The sequence below is a fragment of the Micromys minutus genome (genome assembly GCF_963924665.1).
Source record: "Micromys minutus genome assembly, chromosome: 5".
NCBI lineage: Eukaryota > Metazoa > Chordata > Mammalia > Rodentia > Muridae > Micromys > Micromys minutus.
Window position 1 is genome coordinate 80,019,519 of NC_137974.1, and position 20,990 is coordinate 80,040,508.

A 20,990-nucleotide genomic window follows, 5' to 3' on the forward strand; every position below is an offset into this window, starting at 1 on the left:
GTGGACCATGTACACAAAAGGAGGTGGGACAATGTAGTGGGCAGAGGTGGTATAGGCCTAGAAATCAACTTGGAACTTGGTGGATCAGATGGCTGTTCCTAAACAACTGGAATATACGCTGCGGGGAGTATTCTGAAGGGACATACGCTGCCCAGGGACAGCAGAGGTGGACACTGTATGCTGCCTGCCAGGGTGAGGACATTAGGTGGCTGCCAGGCATTGGCCTAGGAACCAGCACAGGGCAGGGAGCTGGGCAGAGTGAGAAAGGTCGGGTTGCCCCAGCCAGCGGGAGCACATTAACATTCCCTGGCGGCAGGGCGGTGTGGCTGCTCCAAATCACAGTCATCAAAGGCCAGCTAGCCAGTGCAAGCAGCCAGCACTAGGCCAAGGCTGTCTCAGCAAAGGATGAAAGATGCAGGTCCCTGGGAGGGGAGCACTTTCAGAGAGGGGCAGGCTCTGAGTTCAGTGTAGCGGCTGGCTCAACAGTCAGGTCTAACTGGCTGTGTGACTTCAAGTTCAGAGAGACGCTTGGCCAAAGGACAGTTCTGGGGGGGGAGGACAGTTATGAAGAAGGTCCTGTCTGCCAGGCTAGTATAGCCAGAGAAAGGGGATGCTGTGGACTTGGAGATGTAAAACAAAATCAAGCCAAAGGAACTGGAGCCATGACTTAAGTAAACTCCCATTATAAACAGTTGGGTAGTTTGAGTTTTGAACAAGACACAAACGCAAACTGATAACCCTGGACTATCAAATGGCTGGCACACCGTTCCACACGTTTCTCTAACTGGCTTCCGGTGGTACTGGCAGGGATAGGAGTATTCCTAAAACCACGTGTGTGCTTAAAATGTAACGTCTGAAAAACTTCTCTTGTTGGATATATAATTGGTGAGCTGGGGAGATAGCTTAGTTGGTCAAGTGCTTGGCATGCAAGCCTTAGGTCCCGAGTTCAAATCCCCAGCATTCGTGCAAAAATGTCAGGTGTAGCTGTTACTCTGAGGAGGCAGGGGGGTGCCAACTGGGGGATGCTGGCCAGTCAGCCTAGACAAACAAAACCCCAGGCTGGTGAGAAATTCCCATAGCAAAACTCGAGGTAGACAGCTCCTGAAGGTGTCCCCTGGCTTCCACACACACGTGAACCCACACCCCTTATAATTTGGCACTCTGGGATCTCCTTTGGGCTTAGCTCAATTTCCCAGACCAGGGTCGCTGAGACTGATAGCACAGGCTAAAGCTCAAAGCAGGTAGGCCTTATATGTCATCCTCTTCGCTAGCAGTCAGTTTGAACATCCCAAAATAACTGGCCAGTAATTACCAATTAGCAACTCACAGTAAGTCTACATAATCAAAGCTGTTTGCCAGCAAAGTACAGGCAAGTGTCCCCTTCAGAGATGTGTAGCTGTAAAAAGTCTCTGTTTTTTAGAAGAGAGCTATGATGCAGAATTACTCAATAGCTTCCCCCTTAGCTTTTGCACCTTGTGTACTGTTTTGCATCAAGTAAAATAAGAGTGAAATGGGCCACCAACTTTAGACACACAGAACACCCACTACGCTCGGTTTAGAAGGGACAACCGCAGGCGTGTTAAAAGGCACAGGGTCTGCTGACCAAGTGACAAAGACTAAGCAAAAAAATAAGGTATAGGCCTGCGATTTAAATATCCTGCCGTGTGCAACTTATCAAATGTCCGCGGAGGCATGCGGCAGGAAGGGGACGCAGCGTAGGCGGATAATGTATAAAGAGTGAGCAAGCGCAGTCAGTATGCCCCCTACTGCCCTGTTACTGCCGCGTGGGGACCCGCTCCCTCTGCTCCTTTGCAGGGTCTCCAGAGCAGAGTGGTGCACGTGAACAAGGGGTGACAACTGGGTTGTGTTACTTCATAGTCACCGTGGCCGGGGGAGCAGGAGAGGGGTTGAACCGGGCTCTGCTTTTTCCCCCGGTCCAGAAGACTAGGGTCACTTCTAACCCTATCGGAGGAGGCTAACAGTGTTGTGATGGGAACCTCAGCACCTCAAGCGACACCTGTCTCCTGCTCTACTTTGGAACTCTTAGAGTGCCAACCCTTCCCCCCCCCCACATTCCTGATACAAAAGTGCTTCCTGACTTCACTTGTTTCTCAGAGTCTGCAGTTTGTGTGTGTGTGTGTGTGTGTGTGTGTGTGTGTGTGTGTGTGTGTACCCAAGTCCACACGTAAACCCAATTGTTCCTCATATACCTTACACACATATTCTGAAGGTAACTTGAGATGATGTTTTAGCAATACACAGAACAAGGCTTCATAATGAGGAATTTTCTTCCACTGTGGTACAAAGCCAGAGCTCCAGAAGTTCTGGCTTTTAGAGTGCTTTGAATTAGGGATCTCAGTTTGTATATGCAGAACTATTCTGTAGGTTTTTTTTTTTAACTATGTAAGGTTTTTAACTAACCATTCTCCACACAGCAGCTCAGTGGCATGTCATCACCGCATTATTCTCTTTAAAGACAGAGTTATGTCACCATGATCTGGGGCTCTCAGTGACTGTGGACGTTAACTAAAAGGGTTGAAGCACTTTTACCCTGAGGACCTCCCTGCCCTGGGCAGACATCAGGTGGCAAGTCTGTATTCCCATGCACTCTCGAACCTACTAAAAAACCCACTAAACCACTGTAAAGGGCAATTAGTGGCTTTATACAATCCGTTATTTAGTGACTCAGAAGACTAACTTCTTCCTTGGCTCTCTTCTGTTGTGTGAAATACATGTTTGGGACCTTTTAAACTGTGTATTATTTACCTGATAGGACTCAATGGTTTCTCTGGAGCCATTTAGTTTTATTGTGGAAATTAGGACTGGGTTGTGGGGAGTGTTAAACCGAGTTCTAGACTCGCTAGCCTGTGTGCTAGCCTCTTGTTAATGCAGTGTTAATGTAGCTGATGGGGCTAATAGCCACCTGAGAACCATGAGGGACAATTATGTGGCTTCCCTGTAGAAGGAGTGGGGGTGGAGGGTCTCCCTTTGTGAGTACTAATGGATAGATATCACGGGGCCCTGTTAGCGACCAGGCACATACGGCTCTGCACATGACCTTGCACAGTGGTTTTCAAACAACGAGGCTTATTTTGCTCTGCAGAAAGAAAGCCAGGCTAGCTCTTTTTGATCACTGGGAAGAGTTTCAGTAAATGACCCAGATGAGCCTTCCAGATGGCTAAAGTGAGAAGGTGGTGGAGGCACCAGCTGTGGCCAGACGTCCGTCAGATGCATGAACGGACCTCATCTAGGACCCCGACTTTGGTTATTTTAGGGAAGAACTGGCTAGGTCAGTGTTTGACATGAAGATAAATAAATACAATTAAAAGAAGAAGACACCTTCCATTGGAAGACAAGGCAGTTTAAGGAAGTACTGTTCTGTTCCTCAGACGATGTGGAGCTGGTTCTTGTGTTCCACTCCTGGTCACAGTCACTGATGACATTTTCCTTCACGTGACATTTAACATGCCCATTGGGTCTCCTTTTTTTGACTGCTCCACATACCTTGCCAAGGGTACTTAGTTTCCTCATGGCTTGATGGGGGCAGGGCTTTCCTTGTTTAAGTGGCTGAAAGCATCAACCCTGGGTTGGAGAGATTGTCCTAGGGCTCTGAGATGTGGAGGAAAGTTGCCTGAGTCTATTAATAGAAAGCCAGACGCTGTAGGATTTTAGGGAAAGCGGTTTTAGAACACAAAGGGAAATGGAGTCCTATTGACAACAGCCTCTCTTTATGGCCCTTTCTTCCTTGCTGGGATGGCTATGGTGAGGATTGAATGAATAGTAGCTACAGAGCCCTCAGCAAGCAGACGCACGGCTGCTCCAAGAGGAACACTGTGTGTGCTGATACACTGGGCTGTCCTCCCTTTGCCACATTCTGTGCTCCTGGGGAACGGGAGCCATGGACAGTGGATCTTGGTATATAGATCCTCTCAAATGGTGCTTGACCCAGTGTCCAGGTTCAGAACTGTACATGGTCACTGGCTACATTGGTAGACAAGAAGGGGACATTTTAAGTCTTGTCATAATGAGACTGCAGGATTTTTCTCCCCGTCACTGGGTTCTAACTTACTCTGCTCTGACTTAAATGCATCGAGCAGTTTACGGAGACAGTCTTGCTTACCCCTGGGCTGATCTTACGTTAACTGTTCAGTATTTCTCTGTCCTTCTATCCATGTAATAGCTGATCATGTTGCCTGACTCTCAAGGAAGCTGGTCCCTGCCAGAACCCCCGAATGATGAGTCCCTGTGTATCAGCTTCTCCCTTCCAAGGCACTCCATAGCTGACATGGAACTAGATTCAGAAAATTATTTTCTGCTTTAAGCTCAGAGTTGCCTCTGTAATCACAAACTACTGATTTAGTTCGTCATTCACTCACCCATGAATTCATTCATGCATTCATTCATTCGTGCATTCATTCATGTATTCATGCATTCGTGCATTCATTCATGTATTCTTTCATTCGTGCATTCATTCATGTATTCATTCATGTATTTTTTTCATTCGTGCATTCATTCATTCACATATTCATTTATGTGCAGATATATTCATTCATTCATTCATGTATTCATTCATTCAGTCACCCATTTATTCATGCATGCATGCACTTATACATTTATTCACTTATCCATTCAATAATTTCTCCTCTGACTTCCAGGTAATGTCCCAGAGATAAGAAGATGGAGCAGCAAGACGGAGGATGTGACAGGTGGCCAAGCCGATGTTCAGAGCGCGGCAGAGTGTACCGGTTGGACCTGGGCCAGATCACAGCTTAGGCCACTTGCTTCCTTTTTAAGGTTCCATGTATCTCTCAGGACTGTTCTGAAGATTATAAAATGATACAGTTTCTAAAGAGTGACACTAGCCTTTGGAGAAAGACTAGAGAACACGGGCCGTAGTCACAGCCAGAGACCTGCTTTAACACCGTGAGAACTGTGAGCTCAGAACTTCCTTAGCAGTGCCCCATCTCTTCTTTGATGCTTAGAAAAGGGGTCACTTGAGCCAGCAAGATAGCTCAGCTTTGCAGGTGAACGTGCTTGCCCTTAAGACTGATGACCACAGTTTGTTCTTCAGGATTTCTAAGGGGAAAGGACAGGACCTTCCTCAGACCTTCCTCAAATTGCCCTCTGACCTCCCCAGACACCCAGGGGCATGAGTGTTGCCCATATTAAGTGAACACATATAAAATGTTTTTAGAAGAAGGGATCAGTTAGCAGTGCACCTCCCTTACACAGGACAGAGCAGAACAGAGCCTAGGGTACACCTGTGAGCAGGAAGCCCTCCCCAGCACATGACATGCCCTTGGTTCAGCTGAAGCTGGCCCCATGGACTAGAGGGGGCAGTAAAGAGGAGCCGGAGTAGAAACCCCTGCTGAGCGAGCCAGCACCTGCCCCTACCCTCTTCCCTCCATCCCTTTGCTCTTGTTTCTGGACACAGACCATTTCACACTCTGTAGGTGGAGGTAAAGCTCTCTTAATTGTAGGCTATTTGTCATCGACTTCATTTCCGTCTATTCTTCCCCATGGAAAACAGGACTCCATGCATGAGATGTATCCGAGAAGGGGAAAAGGAAGAGCAGAAAGTGCAGAGGCCAGGCCTCCCTCCTTGTCAGCCCTGCACTCCAGCCTCGGAGCACATCTCACATGGTGCACTTCGTCCCGCCCTGCACCCCACCATCCTGCACTGCACCCCACTGAGCACTCCATTCGCTCAGCGAGGCTCCATGGAATAAATGAATAAATCTGTAGCAGTTGTTTGGATTTCAATATAAATGATCTTGGACCCGAGAATCTGCCAGATGGGCAGACAGGTTATAGGCTGGTGATGTGTCTCCAAAGCTATAAAGGGGTAGCCATAGCCGGGAGTTGCACGCTGACATTTCAGAAAATGATTATATGCACAACTTAAGCACTCAGCCATTCCTGCCCTCCAAGTGCCATTGCTTCAACGGCTGCACTGATATTGGCTTTCTTGAGCCCCCCCCCTTTTTTGAGTCAAGTGAAGTGAATTTTTTTTCTCAGCCCCTCATATTTCTAACAGAGCGTGATTTATTCATACCAAATTATGCTCCATTTTTATAAAGCCCGAGTTGCTGCAAATGATGCCTGAGGTTCCGCAGAAAATATTAATTCCTGATATGCAGCTATAAAGCATGCCTGCTCTCCGTTCAGAGGCTCCGTCGCCCCAAGACAGATGGAAGCGGTCCCGGGGTATGATTAACTTCTTAGCCCCGGCAATCTCCTCTCGCTCCTCTGGCCGCAGACCTCCAGACTGACCTCCAGCTCCTCAGCAAATGAGCAGTCGCTCAGATTGATAAATCACATGTATCCCTCTTCTGATCCGGGCTGTCCGCCATTTACTACTTACAGAGAGAAGTTAATCATAGTCAAGGCTCCTCGCAGGATGTACACACATCCTGCTTCCCTAACGGCCCTTGCATATTCTCATTTTCCTGATAACAAGGCAGCCTCTGCAGTTCCGAGTCTCCCATCTTTGTAAAAGAACCAAGCGTCCATTTCTTTCCTCTCTCTAACGTCCCCACGACCATCAAGTGCAACTATGCATAAGAAGAAAAAGCACCCAGATTATAAAGATAGAGGCCCATGCAAAGTATTATCTGTTTATTGGCTTATTTATTCCTCCCCCCAAAAGATATCACCTCTTCCTGCCCTGGCTGCCTGTTGTTTACATCCTTTGGGGACACCAGTGGGGCTCGAACTTCTCAAAAATACAAAATGTCAAATCAAGTCAAAACAAAACAAAAACCCCACAATCAGGTGTAGAGAAGAACAGACCTCGCACCTCTTATCCTCCCACATGTCTGTCCTGTCACCTCAGGGTGGGTCCGGGTGAGCTGTCCAGCTTCTCACGTTGTCTGGTGTTCTGCTCGTCCAAGACTATGTGAACTGTACCATAAACAAAGCCCACTGCTCCGATCAGTATATGAGGAGAGCTTTGAAGTTAGGCAATAGTTGTATTACAGCTTCCATTTTCCAAGACTGTTTATTGATCACAAGACTCCCCAAACTTTAGAGCGCATTTCCTGCGTGTTAACCTCCGATGTGCCAGGGCACTGTGGAGCACGACAAAGTGGCTAGGACTGTGTGTATCTGAGTTAGACAAGGGCTAGTGAGTGGCACAGGGGCTTGCCACTAAAGCCCAACTCTGAGTTTGATCTCTGAGATCTAAGTAGATGTTATGGTTTGAATATGGTCGGCCCAGGGAGTGGCACTATTAGAAGGCATGGCCTTTTTGGAGTGGGTGTGGCCTTGATGGGGTGGGCATGGCTTTGTTGGAGTGGGTGTGGCCTTGTTGGAGTGGGTGTGTCACTGTGGACACGGGCTTTAAGACCCTCATCCTAGCTGCCTGGAAGTCAGTATTCTGCTAGCAGCCGTCAGATGAAGATGTAGAACTCTCAGCTCTGCCTGCACCATATTGCCTGGATGCTGCCATGTTCCCACCTTGATAAAGGACTGAACCTCTGAACCTGTCAGCCAGCCCCAATTACATGTTGTCCTTATAAGAGTTGCCTTGGTCATGGTGTCTGTTCACAGCTGTAAAACCCTAACTAAGACAGTGGAGAAGACTGGTTCTTGCAAGTTGTCCTCTGATCTCCACACATAAGCATTCAAACATGCATATGTGTACACACACACACATACACACACACACACACAGTGTAAGAAATCTTTTAAATAAGCTATAAGAAAGGGTTTCTTCAATGAAAATGTTATGTTTAGAAGAGATAAATGTTTTACATTTAAAAAATATTTTACTTTTCTGAGTATAGATGCCTTGCTTGCATGCAGACATGTGCATCTTGTGGATGCCCATTGGATTCCCTGGAACTGGGGTTCTAAATGGGTGTGAGCTAACATACCGGTACTGGGAACTGAAGCTAGGTCCTCTGTAAGAGCAACTGAAGCTCTCAACCACAGAGGCATCTTTCCAGCCCCTAAAATGTTTTTAATCTAACTAATGTATCACACAAAGTAGCATATTGTGCTTATGAGTGAGTACAATTTAAAATATACAGTAAAAAGATAAATTCATTCAGAAGGTTTAGCCTGTAATCTGTTGGCTGATAGATCGTGATGGCTTACATGCTCAGCCTGACAGGATTTGGAATTACCTAGGAGACAAGCCTTGAGGGACTGCCAAGGTTAGGTTAACAGAGATGGGAAGGCCCACTTGGACTGTGTGAGGCCTGGTCCACAGGCAATGAGAAAGGAGGGAGTGAAGGCTGCTTACAGCTACCTGATTCCTGACTGAGGACATATGTGGCTGACTGTTCCAAGTTCTTAGCATGATGACCTTCTTCCCATGATGTCAAAGGAGACCCCTTCTTTCCTTAAGTTTCAGGTATTTGATCATGGCTACACATGATTAGTAGACTATCTCATACTCTAAGTAGAGGCCTCGGGTAGGCCACAGTTGGGGTCATCAGTTTCATTGCAAATCTGTACTTATTCTGACAGAATACTAAGTAAATCATACAAATAATGTGAACCCAAGGCACTGTGATTTTTTTTCCTGAAAATATGGGTTTATTCAAAACATTAAGTAATAAGATAAAGACACCTGCTGACCGAGCAATTACTATCCTCTAATTGAAAACAAAAACAAAACACAACTAGAAAATAACGAATTAGTGAATCCAAAGAATTCTGTAGGTGTGTTTTTAAGCCCTGATTTCAAAGAAGAGCTTTTAGAGTTCAGTTTTTCTTTATGTTGAAAACAGGATCTCATCACGTAGTCCTGGCTGGCCTAGAACTCAGTATAAGAGCTGGGTATGGCACACGCCTTCAATCCCAACACTTGTAAGACAGAGGCAGGTGGATCTCTGTGAGTTCAAGGCCAGCCTGCTCTACACAGCAAAATCTGGTCCATTCAGGCTACACAGTGAACTGTCTGTAAGTGCCTGCAGACGCTCCCACGTATGCCCCAGATAATGAAAACTGGATGTGTCTGGAGAGGAAGTGGTACAATTCTCGATGAGCTAAACAAGCCAATCACAAGGTGTGTTTGTTCAAGGCACACAACATTACTTACACATACTTTAGAGGGGTGTCCAACCTAGGGCCACGGGCTACCTGCACTTGAAAATGGCTACCAATGCAACCCAACACCAAACCCAGAAGTGACTTCAGAAAAGTCTTCAGTGTAACTCAGTCATTTGGTTCTTGAGCACAGAATTTTTGTCATAATGTATGTCACATTCTCGAGAGGCTGGACACACCTGCCCAAAGGCTTGTACCTCTCAAGCAGTGGGGCCCTTAATTACCAGATGCAGAAAGAGAAAAACAGGAGAAGGCAGCTCCCCACAAAGCATCGCCAGCACGGTGCGGTGGCACGAGCCGCCACCTGGAAGTGAGGCGAGCTCCTCTAATTTTGAATAAAAACCTTCTGGATTGAAGAGGGCAATGGCCTTTTATTCTGGGGAATAAAGAAATGGTGACCACTGGGACCTGGGTTTCTGAGCCAGCTTGACAGGTTCTAGTGAGAGTATTCGAAAGAGGTCAAAGGGCTACTCATTAAAGATCTATCCGAACTGGCTTCCCAGGGCTTACTCTCTGAGAAGAGATCTTTGATCTTGTCAGTCAGTCTGGCTTCCTGATGCAGCCTATCTTATTTTAGAGGGAATGCCTAGTTTCCTAAAATACGGTTTGGTTCATTCTAACAGAGGTGTCAGCTGTTTCTCAGCCTTTTACATACAGGGTTTTGTCAAACATGTACTTTATATATTGGGAGGTTCGCCTAAAGGGTGTGACCGAGTGGTTTGTAGTATATCAACAGGGCTGTAGAAGTACTGATCTAATATAATATTACAAGCTTGTCATTGCCCTCTGGAAAGGACATATTGTATGCACAGTTAGGGTCATTGTGTGAAACCTGGATTTCCCTCGAACATGTAGGGTTTCGGAACCACCCAGGAGCAGCTCCAGGCTGCTGCTCTCCGAGCCACACGCTTTGGGACTTGTCCCTGGTGAAAGGCTCTTAGTTGAAATAAGCAAACAGAGGAAGAACTTTTCACCCATGCGCTTTACCTAAGTGAGGAGCTGCACCTGGGAAGTGCACTTCTTCTGAAAGAAAGTCCTAAGGAAAGCAGGACCAAAACCAGTCACCTTGGGGGGACATCTCCCACTGAGTCCGACACTGGCAGCTTCTCAGGGATCATGTGTAGAGAGATATGTAGGGAGTTCATCCGACTCCTGACAGAACACATGTGAATCTTCACTTTCTCTCTCTCTCTCTCTCTCTCTCTCTCTCTCTCTCTCTCTCTCTCTCTCTCTCTCTCTCTTCCCTTCCCTCCTCCCTCCATGCAGCATGCACACATGCACGCACACTTCTTAGTCTGTTCTAGAAAAAGCCGGGTGTGAGTTTCAACTTGTGCTTTCTCTTCAGGTGCCCGACGCCTTCAGTCATACAAAGCAGGACAAACAATAGAGGGTGTAAGAAGTCTGGGAGGTAAGCAACAGGCAAAGGGCTAAGGAGTGGGGCAGGAGAGCATTGGCTTCCTTTATGCACACAGCTCCAGAGAAAATGGTACTGAAAGACAGAATCCTCTGGGTGGACCAGTATGGAAAGAGCGAAGAAAACACCTCAAAATAAAGAAATACTTATTGCTGAAGAACAAGCTTGGCTCTCATCCAATTCCAAAGTTCAGAATTTACCACACCACTCAGGCCTTCCCCCGCCAAGATCCTTGTCTCTCGTTTCATGGGACAACAAGGGATTCTTCATACTTTATGTGAAATACAACAAGGTAAGTTTTGCAGTAATAAACTCCATGCACGCACGACAAATCCAAGCACGCAGAATGTTTAACATCCCAGTTCTCGGATTCTTTAGGGACAAAATCCGATTATGAATTATATGCCACAATAAATAGGGCTCAATGTTTCATAAAGCAATTTATAGTTCATAAAAATGACAAAATGTACCTGTCAGCTAGAGCGCGGAGAACTGTTCTCTGGGCTGCCTGCTGGAAGAAAGGGTAGAGATGTTTATTTAATATTCTGACTTTTAAATTATGCGCTCAATCAACACTTTAAAAAAAAACCAAAAACGTATCACACACACACATTTTTGTCAAGCGGCCAAATTTTAAACTGTTAGCAACACAGTAGAAAGCCCTGCTTTGTCACGAAAGGAAGGTGTTTGGTTAAGGGGTGCTGCAGCAGGGCACGTTTGCCAGTAGGGGGTGACTGTGGGGGAGCTGCTAAGTACTTCTTCCTGCCAGTGTGGGGTCTCAGGGAACATGGCAAAGACCTGAGCCATTTTTTTCCTACCACTTGAAATGAATGTTTCATTGTTTTATCTTCATTTCCTGTACGGAAAAAAGAAAAACCTTCAAACTTGTGTAAATCTGTGTTGGTGTGTGTCTGGTGTGTGTCTGCTGATGTGCGTGTGTGAGCATGGCTGGGCACACCTGTGGATGTGTGCAGAGGCTAAGGAGGTGTTTTCCTCCATTGATGCCAGTCTTATTTCCTGGGGTCAAGGTCCTTTGCTGAACTCAAAACTCTCCATTTTGGGGAGGCTGGATGGCCATCAAACTCCCAGCATCCACTTGTTTCTGGACCACTCCAGTGTTGACTTTATAGACACATGTGGCCATGCTTGGCTTTATGTGTGTGTACTTTTTTTACATACAGTTTTTTTTTTTAAGGTGTTACAGGTTCGAATCCAGGTTCCCAAGTTTGCATGGCATGTATCATGTATCATTACCACAATGCCATCTTGCTAGCCACAAAAGATATAATTTGTTTTTTTTAATTGTTTTCTTCCAGATTTATTTATTAAAGCTTTTCTCATTTGAAAACCTGATCGCTGACTGGACAACCACAAAATATTACGGGATTACTGATATTTTCCGGCACTATAATGAAGTCGTGACAGTGGTTTGTTTGTTTAAAAGTTTCTTTGGCGACCCAGGGGCACGGGCTTGTTTGGTAGAGCACTTGCCGTGTGTGCGAGCCTAAGCACTATCGTTTGGATCCCCAACACGCCTTCGAAGGCCGGCACATATGTGTGTCTTCAGCCCAGCCTTAGGGAGGCAGAGGTCACTGTGCTCCTGAAGTGTGGTCCTCCAGTGGTGGACTATCCCAACTGATGAGCTCCAGATTCAGTGAGACACCCTGACTCAAAACCAAACCAACCAACCAACCAACCAACCAATCAACCAACCAACCAACCAAACCAACCAACCAAACCAACCAACCAACCAACCAAACCAACCAACCAACCAAACAGCAAGGAAAAAATACTCCAAGACTGAACTGTAGCAAAGTGTGCCGACGTGTCACCAGCCACCTATCATGAGTCTTCTCTTAAATGTAGTTTCTCCTGATGGTGGTACTTGGCACACTTCAAACTGACCCTCCAGTGGAATGGGCTGCCATCAAAACCCGAATCTGACACCTCCGTGCTTAAACAGCCCTGTTCCTGCCTGTGGTTCATAGGACGCATCCTGTGTTCACTCCCGACTCTCCCCAGGTTCTGTGTGTTCTCACTCTGACCTCAGGACAGCTTCTGGCAAGTCTGCAGCCACCTTAACCCTTTCCTAGACACTCTGTAATTGTTATATGTGTGATCTGAGAGTTGACAGTAGTAACTGAAGCTGGAATAAAGAAACGTGAGATTGCTAATGGCTATCTATAGCGCATAGGAGCAACTTGCAGCCAATGAAATGTTTTATAAGTTTCTGGTGACCCAACAAGTTCTAACACTGTGGAAAGAACCAAAAATGGCATGGAGGGTGGCTGAGGAAGACACATCCACATGTAGGAGCACCTGCACACAACTGCACACCCCTATATGAATCATGAGGGGGGCGGGACTAAAGATCCAGGCTGCACCTAAAGTCAATTGGTTATATTCTCCCGTCTCCAAGGATTCCTCTTGTTGACTTCTCCAGCTGGTTATCAACAGTGAGTGTCAATGTGTCACTGGTTGAACAGTGATTTTGAGAACACAGTGAAAAGCAAGGAGTGGCTGCACTAATGGACCCTGTTAGCCAGATCTACCGTAAGTGGGGTGAAATCAAGGGCGGCTTCCCGTTAGAAAAGCCACATGATGCTGGACTTAGAGACCTGGGCACTTTCCATCCATCAATCACTCCGCCATTCTATCTGTGAGGAGTGTCACCACACAGTCAACACAGTGGCACCTCCGCACAATCATCCATGCTATGCTGGTTTTGTTTTTAAATGCTTGACTTTTTAAACTGTGCTTTTCGCTGTGTATTCTTGATTATGAATAAATGCTCTACAGAGGACCACCATCCAGGAAGAAAGCCAGTGAGAAAGCACTAAACATTTAAAGTCGCCCTTCAGGGAAAACAGTAGCTATGATGTTAAAGTAAAATGCTGTTCTGGGCAAGGGCTGACAACTAACAGATTCTGCTGCCCTCTCTCCCAAAGAAGAAAGAAAAGAAAGAAAAACCTCTCAGTGTCTTCGCCTTTCCTCTATTTTAAGGTTGGAGAATAATGAAAGAAATAAACATCAGGATTGAAGAGTCAAGGGAAAAAATGACTTAGGTAACTCATGATTGAAACCCGAAAGTCTAGCTGTGAACTAGATGGATTGCTCAATTCTGTCCCTCTAGGATCTGTACCACAGTGACCACATTCTCCTTTCTTAATCTCTCATCAGCTTCTCCTCTGATTCGGCGACAACGCCGTCACTTGAGTGCGTTAGGAGAGAACTCTGCTCATCTTTCCCGAGTGCATTTTTCATTCACAAATGACGCCAAGGCTCAAGTCTATAAGACGAAACAAGTTTTCTGCCAGAAATAGTCATTTCCCAGGCTCCTCTCAAGAGATGACATCTTTTCTACTTCTTTATTTTAACAAGGTTGGTGCTTGGAAACATGAGCAGCAGCTATTCCGGCTCCAACGTGTGCTACATGAATTACAAATCATAATCTGTTATTGAAAAGCAATCAAAGCGGGAATTAAATGCCCCTTTGTAATTGGGTCTAGCACAGGGCAAATCCATAGACACTGGGTGCAAAGCTAAAGGAAGGAAGGGGCCGGAGGTCCACGGTGGCTCAGAGTCATGCAGCTTCTTGATGGAAATAGAATTCATGCCTGATAGATATGTTATTTACTCTGAGCTACCTACTATGTGTAGGCCCTGAGTTTGACGTAGGTGACAGGAAAAGCAGTTGAAGGTCTTCATTATACCTCTCTGAGTCTGGAGGTGGGGCAGACATGAAAAGTCCACAGGCACACAACCATCTGCACCATAATGGCTGTGGCTGAGGGGGACAGTATGCCATGAAATGGAGCAATGAGATGACAAATGGTTACAGAAAGCTCAGTCAGTGTGGGATAACAAGTCCTGAAGAGAAACATATGAGACCAGAGGGATGGGGGAGGGAAAAGGAGAGCCATTAGACCAGAGGGATGGGGGAGGGAAAAGGAGAGCCATTAGACCAGAGGGATGGGGGAGGGAAAAAGAGAGCCATTAGACCAGAGGGATGGGAGAGGGAAAAAGAGCCACTAGACCAGAGGAATGGGGGTAGGCAAGGAGGAAGGGCTAGATGCACAGAAAAAGCTACACTGCAGGCTTAGATCCTGGCTCATCAAGACCATGGCAGAGCCAGATGAGGAAAATTTCAAGGGCTACAGAGGTCAAGTGTAGGTCTGTGGAGGTACAGGACAACTGGAAGTCATTAGAGGCTGACACAGACAGAAGCTGAACAAAGCATGCCTGTACGTTCTGTGTAACCTCCTGTGAGTCTACAATGAAGCAATGGGGATTGGTGAGAGAGACTATTTTCAAATGTCATGCTGGCGTCTGTTTTGTATGGTGAGTGTGTTTGTATGAGGAAGAACTACCTGTGAGGTTATTACAATGAGAAATATTCGACAATGGAGAGCAGTTACCCTCTGCACTTTGACCTGAGGGAACTCTCTCTGGTAGGACATGGCAGGTTAGGTCAGGAACGGTGTCAGCACCAGATTTCATGTCTGGGCACCTGGTGTGCATAGAGATCTTTGGTGGAGATGTGGGGCTCATGGTGTAGAAGTATGAGTCGAGGTGGGGTAACTTGTGTGCTCTTAGGTTCAAGTTGCCTATGGATTTTTTTTAGGGGAGATGGTGGATGATACCTGGAAATATTAACCTGGAGTTGTTAAAAACAAGCCAAAGACACCAATAATATTGTGGTGTGAGCATGAGGACCTATGTTTGAGCCCCAGAGCCCATGTTACACAGAAGGAGGAGGAGGAGAGGAAAGATGGGGAGGAGGGGGGAAGAGGAGGATGGGGAGGAGGGGGAGTAAGAGGAGAATGGGGAGGAGGGGGAGTGAGAGGAGGATGGGGAGGAGGGGGAGTGACGGGGGGCACCCATTTTTAATCCCAGCCCTGGAAGCAGGGGACAGGCAGATCCCTGGGGCTGACTATCCAGCCATCCTGTCCTAATTTCAAATACAATGAGAAACTGTTTTGTTGTTTGTTTTTTAAAAATAAATGTGGATCTCACACATATGCATAGGCACTTGTATGCACACACACATGAAAACACTCACACACGCATACTCTCGCCTCTCTGCAAAATACCCACAATAGTCATAAAACAGGTAAGTACAGCGTAAGGTTCTGGTATTGCTCTATTTGCTGTTGCTCTAAAGGAACCCCTCTGTGTTTTCCTTAGAAAGCATGAGCCTGGTGCATTTCTGCTCAAGTCTTCTCTGCTCCGCAGGCTTCCTCCGTACCCTTTCTGCACTGGGGTCAGGCAGAGCCACTGAGGACAATATAACATAACCGCTGCATAAGAACACTTTGACGGGGTGCTAACCAGATGGCAGTTGGAGGAAGGAGGAGAGAAGAGTTGGCTTGGGCACTCTGGGCTGCCTGCTTGTTCTAATGAAGACAGCTCTGTGTGGGTATTGTTTGCTTTTTATAAAATCTACACTGAGTCGGCTCCTAAGGACCAGCAGAACTTCAGAAGTGACAGAACTCATCAGTGAGGAAAGCCCATGGCTGAACCGGGGCAGCAGAGGACAAAGCACCACGGTTCCTGAAGTCTCTTTTGTAGTGCTTGGCTTATGTATGGGGTCTCTGGGTTTGCAGTGTTGAAGGTTTGCACAAAGCTGATGCTGGTAGGAAATACAAAAGGCTGGCATAGCTTTGTGATCTATGGACTAGCTGGTTATTTAGGCTTGGGGTGGGAACAGGTCAAATGTCCCTGCCCCCAGGGTGAACCACATGTTCAGAAAATAGTGCTTGATGTGCTAGCATCAAGCGATTTGCCAGATGCTAGTGTTGGTTAAATCCTATGTGAGCCACTGTAGCTCTGTGATCTAGTCATCTGGGCTTTGGTCACTGTGCTCCTGAAACTCGTTCCATGTGGCAATTTAAATGCAGCCACAACTTGAGCAAGGTCCAAGTGGGGACGGCTTATTGATAACTGTGATATATATATATATATATATATATATATATATATATATATATATATGTCATTGACACATCACCACACATCACCACATCACACATGTGTGCGCTCGCATACACACACACACACACACACACACACACTTGTGGTCATAGTAGTGTGATCTGTCAACACATGTATAATGCTTAATGATCAGATTAGGGTAATGGTGACTTCAGGATGTCAAACATCTATCATTTATTTCCTTGTATCAGGGATATCCATAATCTTTACTAGCTACTGTCAAGCACAGTCAGTCACCTTTACTGTATCAGAGAACATCTGTAAGCGTTGTGCTTGTCCAAATGCACCCCAATCACATGTATCAGCATCTTTCTGTTTCCCCACAGTCTCCCTACTGGACCCTGGTGCCATAACTCCTCGAGGTTCTCTTTGCTTTAACAGCCAGGCACTAGGATGAGTTGTGATTTTCCAAATGCCTCCGGAGCTTTTCCAAAGGTTCCTTTGCTACCTTGGTATGATGCTTTGGTGGAATTCCCTTAGACCCACTGGTCTTGGGGTGTGGGTGGCCAGTAGTAACTGTGAACGCAAACAGAGTCTACACGTGTTACTTTGTTCTTATATCAAGACCACACGAGGAAAGCAGAGTAAAGGAGTAAATATCTCGGTAGCTTTGTTTTAGTCTGTGATTGAGACCCCATAACTGGGTCTGGCTTTGCATCTCTATGCGTCTCATTCAAAGGTTTCTACTAAAAAATACCCACTGTTGGAAAGGAAAGCAGCTTTGTGATGTTTGGTGAGGCAGACTGTCCCACGTGTACTTTCAAACCCATTATGCAAGAGGAAGCAGAAACCATCCCAAGCTTGTTACTGGTGTCTGGATTTTCACTGGCTGTATGAACACAGCTCCACGGCCACTGTGTTCAAGTGCACACGCTCTTCTTAGACCTGTCTTGGAGCTTCATAAGCAAAATCTAACCCAAAGAAAGATGAACCCAGAGACTGTGCTGACCCACTTTCCCCAGAGGGAAATCCTGGCTACCCAGGATCTCTCTTGATTCAGTTGTGGCAATGTCTGTACCAAACATCAAACATTTTATATTTTATAGAAAAGGCCTAATGCTCTGTTTTAGAGATTTGATGGCCTTGAGCACTGACCCCCTTTCTCCTTTGGGCGGTAGCCTCTTTCCCTTTCCTCCTTCAGATCTTCTAAGCCAATTCTAATTGAATAAGACTGGGAGGTCTGACCCAGTCAATGGTGGAAAGGCACAATGACTGATTCAGAATGAAATCCAAACACATTTTCTGTCTCTCCGGGTGTTTGTACCCTTCCAAGCAGACTCTCTGGACCAAGAGTAAAGTTTGCTGTGTCCAGACACTTCAGCTGGCATGGTGGTGTCTTTCTTTGCTACCCCAAACATATTTGTAGCAATTTGGGGGCTCTGTTGGGGAACCTAGCTCACCTGAGGGAGTGCCTTGGACCCTGTTTTAACAACTGTCTGATCTGTTTCTGAGAGATGCTTTTATTCCATTCAACTCAACCCATGGGATGCAAAGCTGTTCTAGATAGAACTGGAGAGTGCCAAGGGCTTTAGACAAGCATGGTTTGTCTCTGTGCTTCTCCTGGCTGGGGGTCTCCTGAGAAGACTGGGGCTTAAAAGATAGCCAGCCCCACGCAAGGGCAAAAATTAGGACAAAACTAGAACAAAACATTCCAAATGCTTATGTGGACCAAATGGCTGGGTACCTAACTGCAGGTGACTCCTTTGCCTCAGGGCATCATCCACACCTGGAGAGCTGTGGTGGCGCACTCGGACAGCAGACACTCTAAACGCTGACACTTCCCGATAAACTAATGAAGAAGAAAATGAACAAAACCCTCAAACTCCACATTATCAGAGTCACAGGACAGAGGTCACCCCTCCCAGTTAAAGGAATGTGCTCTGGAGGGGGAAAATCCACTTTCCTTGCCAACAAACAGTTCTGCTGAAAGCTATGTCGGAGAAAAATGGTCCATCAGCCGTATCTCCCTGAGCTCCTGAAATGGAGGATGTAGGAGGGTGGTTCTGACATCTGTTAATAACAAAACCTTGCCTTAGTTAAAAAAAAAAAGCTCCTTGTGTGAACTCTACAATTGTAGCAAAGACCATGGTTTCCGGTCTATGTGAATCACCTTTTCCCTACATTCAAAAGACCATCTTTTAATTTTTATACAATTTATATAAGTTTCTCACTTTTCAGGTTTCCATTTGCAGAGGCATATTCTTCAGCTTGGGCTTACACAAACATCACCTGAACCTCAATGTCTCTAAAATATTAGGGAAGAGCACACGGGGACTCACACACTTGTGGACAGTGACACTTAAGCCAACCATGTCCTTTCTGGAAATTATGGCCGGTTAGAATGGAAAGAGAAGCATTTGATCCCCTCACCCATCTCCCCCTGAGAGTAAAATTTTGTTTTACAAGGCCACCCTTCTGATGAGCAGTAACATTTGCTTCCTTGATTGTGACCGACAGTTCAGATGTGTGCTCACTCCTAGAGTGTCTCCACAACGGAGAGGCAGGTGTCTCCAATTGCAGTTACTGTGTTTCCATTCAGAGAAGAAACTAAGTCAATAGAGCAATGAAACTGACTACTCAGGCACATGATTACAGAACTAGAAACAAAACCAAATGTAAGCCACTATTCTTTCATCCCCTGTGTTCCTACCTCGTTCAAAATATGTAATATATAGGTTTTTCTTATAGTCCTTTGGAAATGAGGTGCTTTCTGGCACTGAAAATTTACTTAAAATTTTCGTGGTTAAATTATCATAACAAATATTACTAATGTGAAATTCATCTTAAGCAAAAAGCCAGCAGCTTCCATGGGTGCAGAGCTTAGTAGGCATTTAAGACTATTCTGAGAGTGATTTATGCAAAAATTTCGGAGCTCTTGTTTGGATACAAATAACATCTCTAATACACTTCATTTCTCATGGAAGAGAAACTTGATTTTGGAGCTGTGCCCCCTAAACCTGGTCCTGATTACTGCTTCAACTCCCGTTTATATAATCCTACAGTTCTGGCAGGATTCAAGCACATACCAGGGTGTTGGCTTTTATGAATCTCCTGAGATGCGAATGTCACGCTGACTGGATGAACCCTGGCCACAAATCCCAGACATGCACAATGAATCTAGTTATTCAGACTTGGCTGCCTGGATGCGGATTGACTCTGTGTATAATAAATTTTCACAGCCCCAAGAACCTCCACATCCACCAAGCCGAGGCTGAGAAGAAAAACACGCCTAGTGGAACTGGGCTGCGTTTCACCCAGTTACTTGGTCAGTGACGGTTGACGTGTGCTGTCAATGCCTTTGAGGTTTTGCTTTTTACAAAGTTGCTACATTAAACAGAAACAAGGCAGGGGTGGGGATGGGCAGAAATCTGCTTTTAATAGTTTACCCCACACTGGTACAAGTCCTCAGTGGCCTCTACAGGACAGAGCTGAGAACTGAGACTATTTCTTTGCCACTTTGTCAGAGACCAACTGGAACACAATGGCTCTTATATCATCAGGGCTCCGTGGGGCCTCACCTGCAGTCTGGACATGCTCAAGGCATGAGGCTTTAGATTCTCTCTGACAGACAAGATTATTACTCTCTGCATTATAAATAAGAAAATAATTGCCTCTTTAGCTTGCAGATTTATGTTAATGACATAGATATCTATTAAATTAATTGTACGCTCTCCAAATATTGATTGGGGATTAAAAGGTAACTTTCCTTCATTGTGTTGAGAAATCAATTAGGCCAATAGAGAGATTCCCCTCTACAGATTAAATCCAATGATCGCTGCCTGTAAAATTAAAACAGTCAGTTTAAGTGGATAAACTACACCCATTTAAAGAGAAAAATGCACTTATATAATTAGAGCGAAGAGACTGCCCAATCTGTGTGGATAATGTGATTACTCGGAGCTGCAGGCAGACGTCGGCCGTTCAGTGTGGATGGCTGCTCCCTCGATAGCTGTCCCTGAGCTATAGATTTGTCATGGTGGAAAGCCTGCAAGCAGCTGACACTGTCTCAGCTACGGCTTGCCAGAAGTCTTGATCATGTGTCCCTTTCCTCCTGCCTCGGCTGAGCTGATCCTGCCTAGAGATTTGCTCTGCCTTGCTTCCTAAGCTTTCCCAGACTCAAGAGGTAGAGATCACCATTTTGATCAAATGCTCCGACATGCAGATGTGTTCTTCCTCCCTCCAAACCCATCCGGCTGGAGGTGCCTTCAGGAATTGTTTCAGTTCCCCGATTCCTTCAATAGTTTTTCCCCGGGGGACAACTGACCATTGGAATCTGCTACCTACACATCCAAACAAAAATTTGGCTTTCCGATCTGCTCCAAGCTCACTGAGTGTAAGGAGTCTGAGAATTGTCGTGTTAACTTGCTTTCATGCCAAAGGTGTCTCACCTAACTCCTCAAGTCAACTGACGTTCCTGAGAAAAAGGACAGGCCAGAGTCTCTCTGAGGATGTGAAATAATCCTGCATCTTCGGTGTGCACAGGTATCAACCAGGCAAAACAGAGCAGAGGCCTCTGGCTGCACCG

The 20,990-nt window shown here is 45.9% G+C and overlaps 1 protein-coding gene across 2 annotated transcripts in view; it reads right to left on the reverse strand.

The window, feature by feature from the left end:
* Positions 1-20,990, reverse strand: part of AFF3 (ALF transcription elongation factor 3) — a gene marked incomplete at both ends in the record, with an annotated part of 424,260 nt that overhangs the window by 56,360 nt on the left and 346,910 nt on the right. For both annotated transcript variants that reach the window (XM_080916707.1, XM_080916706.1), the window contains one exon: positions 10,942-10,982. In XM_080916707.1, the coding sequence (XP_080772833.1) occupies positions 10,942-10,982 (41 nt within the window). The remainder of the gene's footprint in view (positions 1-10,941; positions 10,983-20,990) is intronic.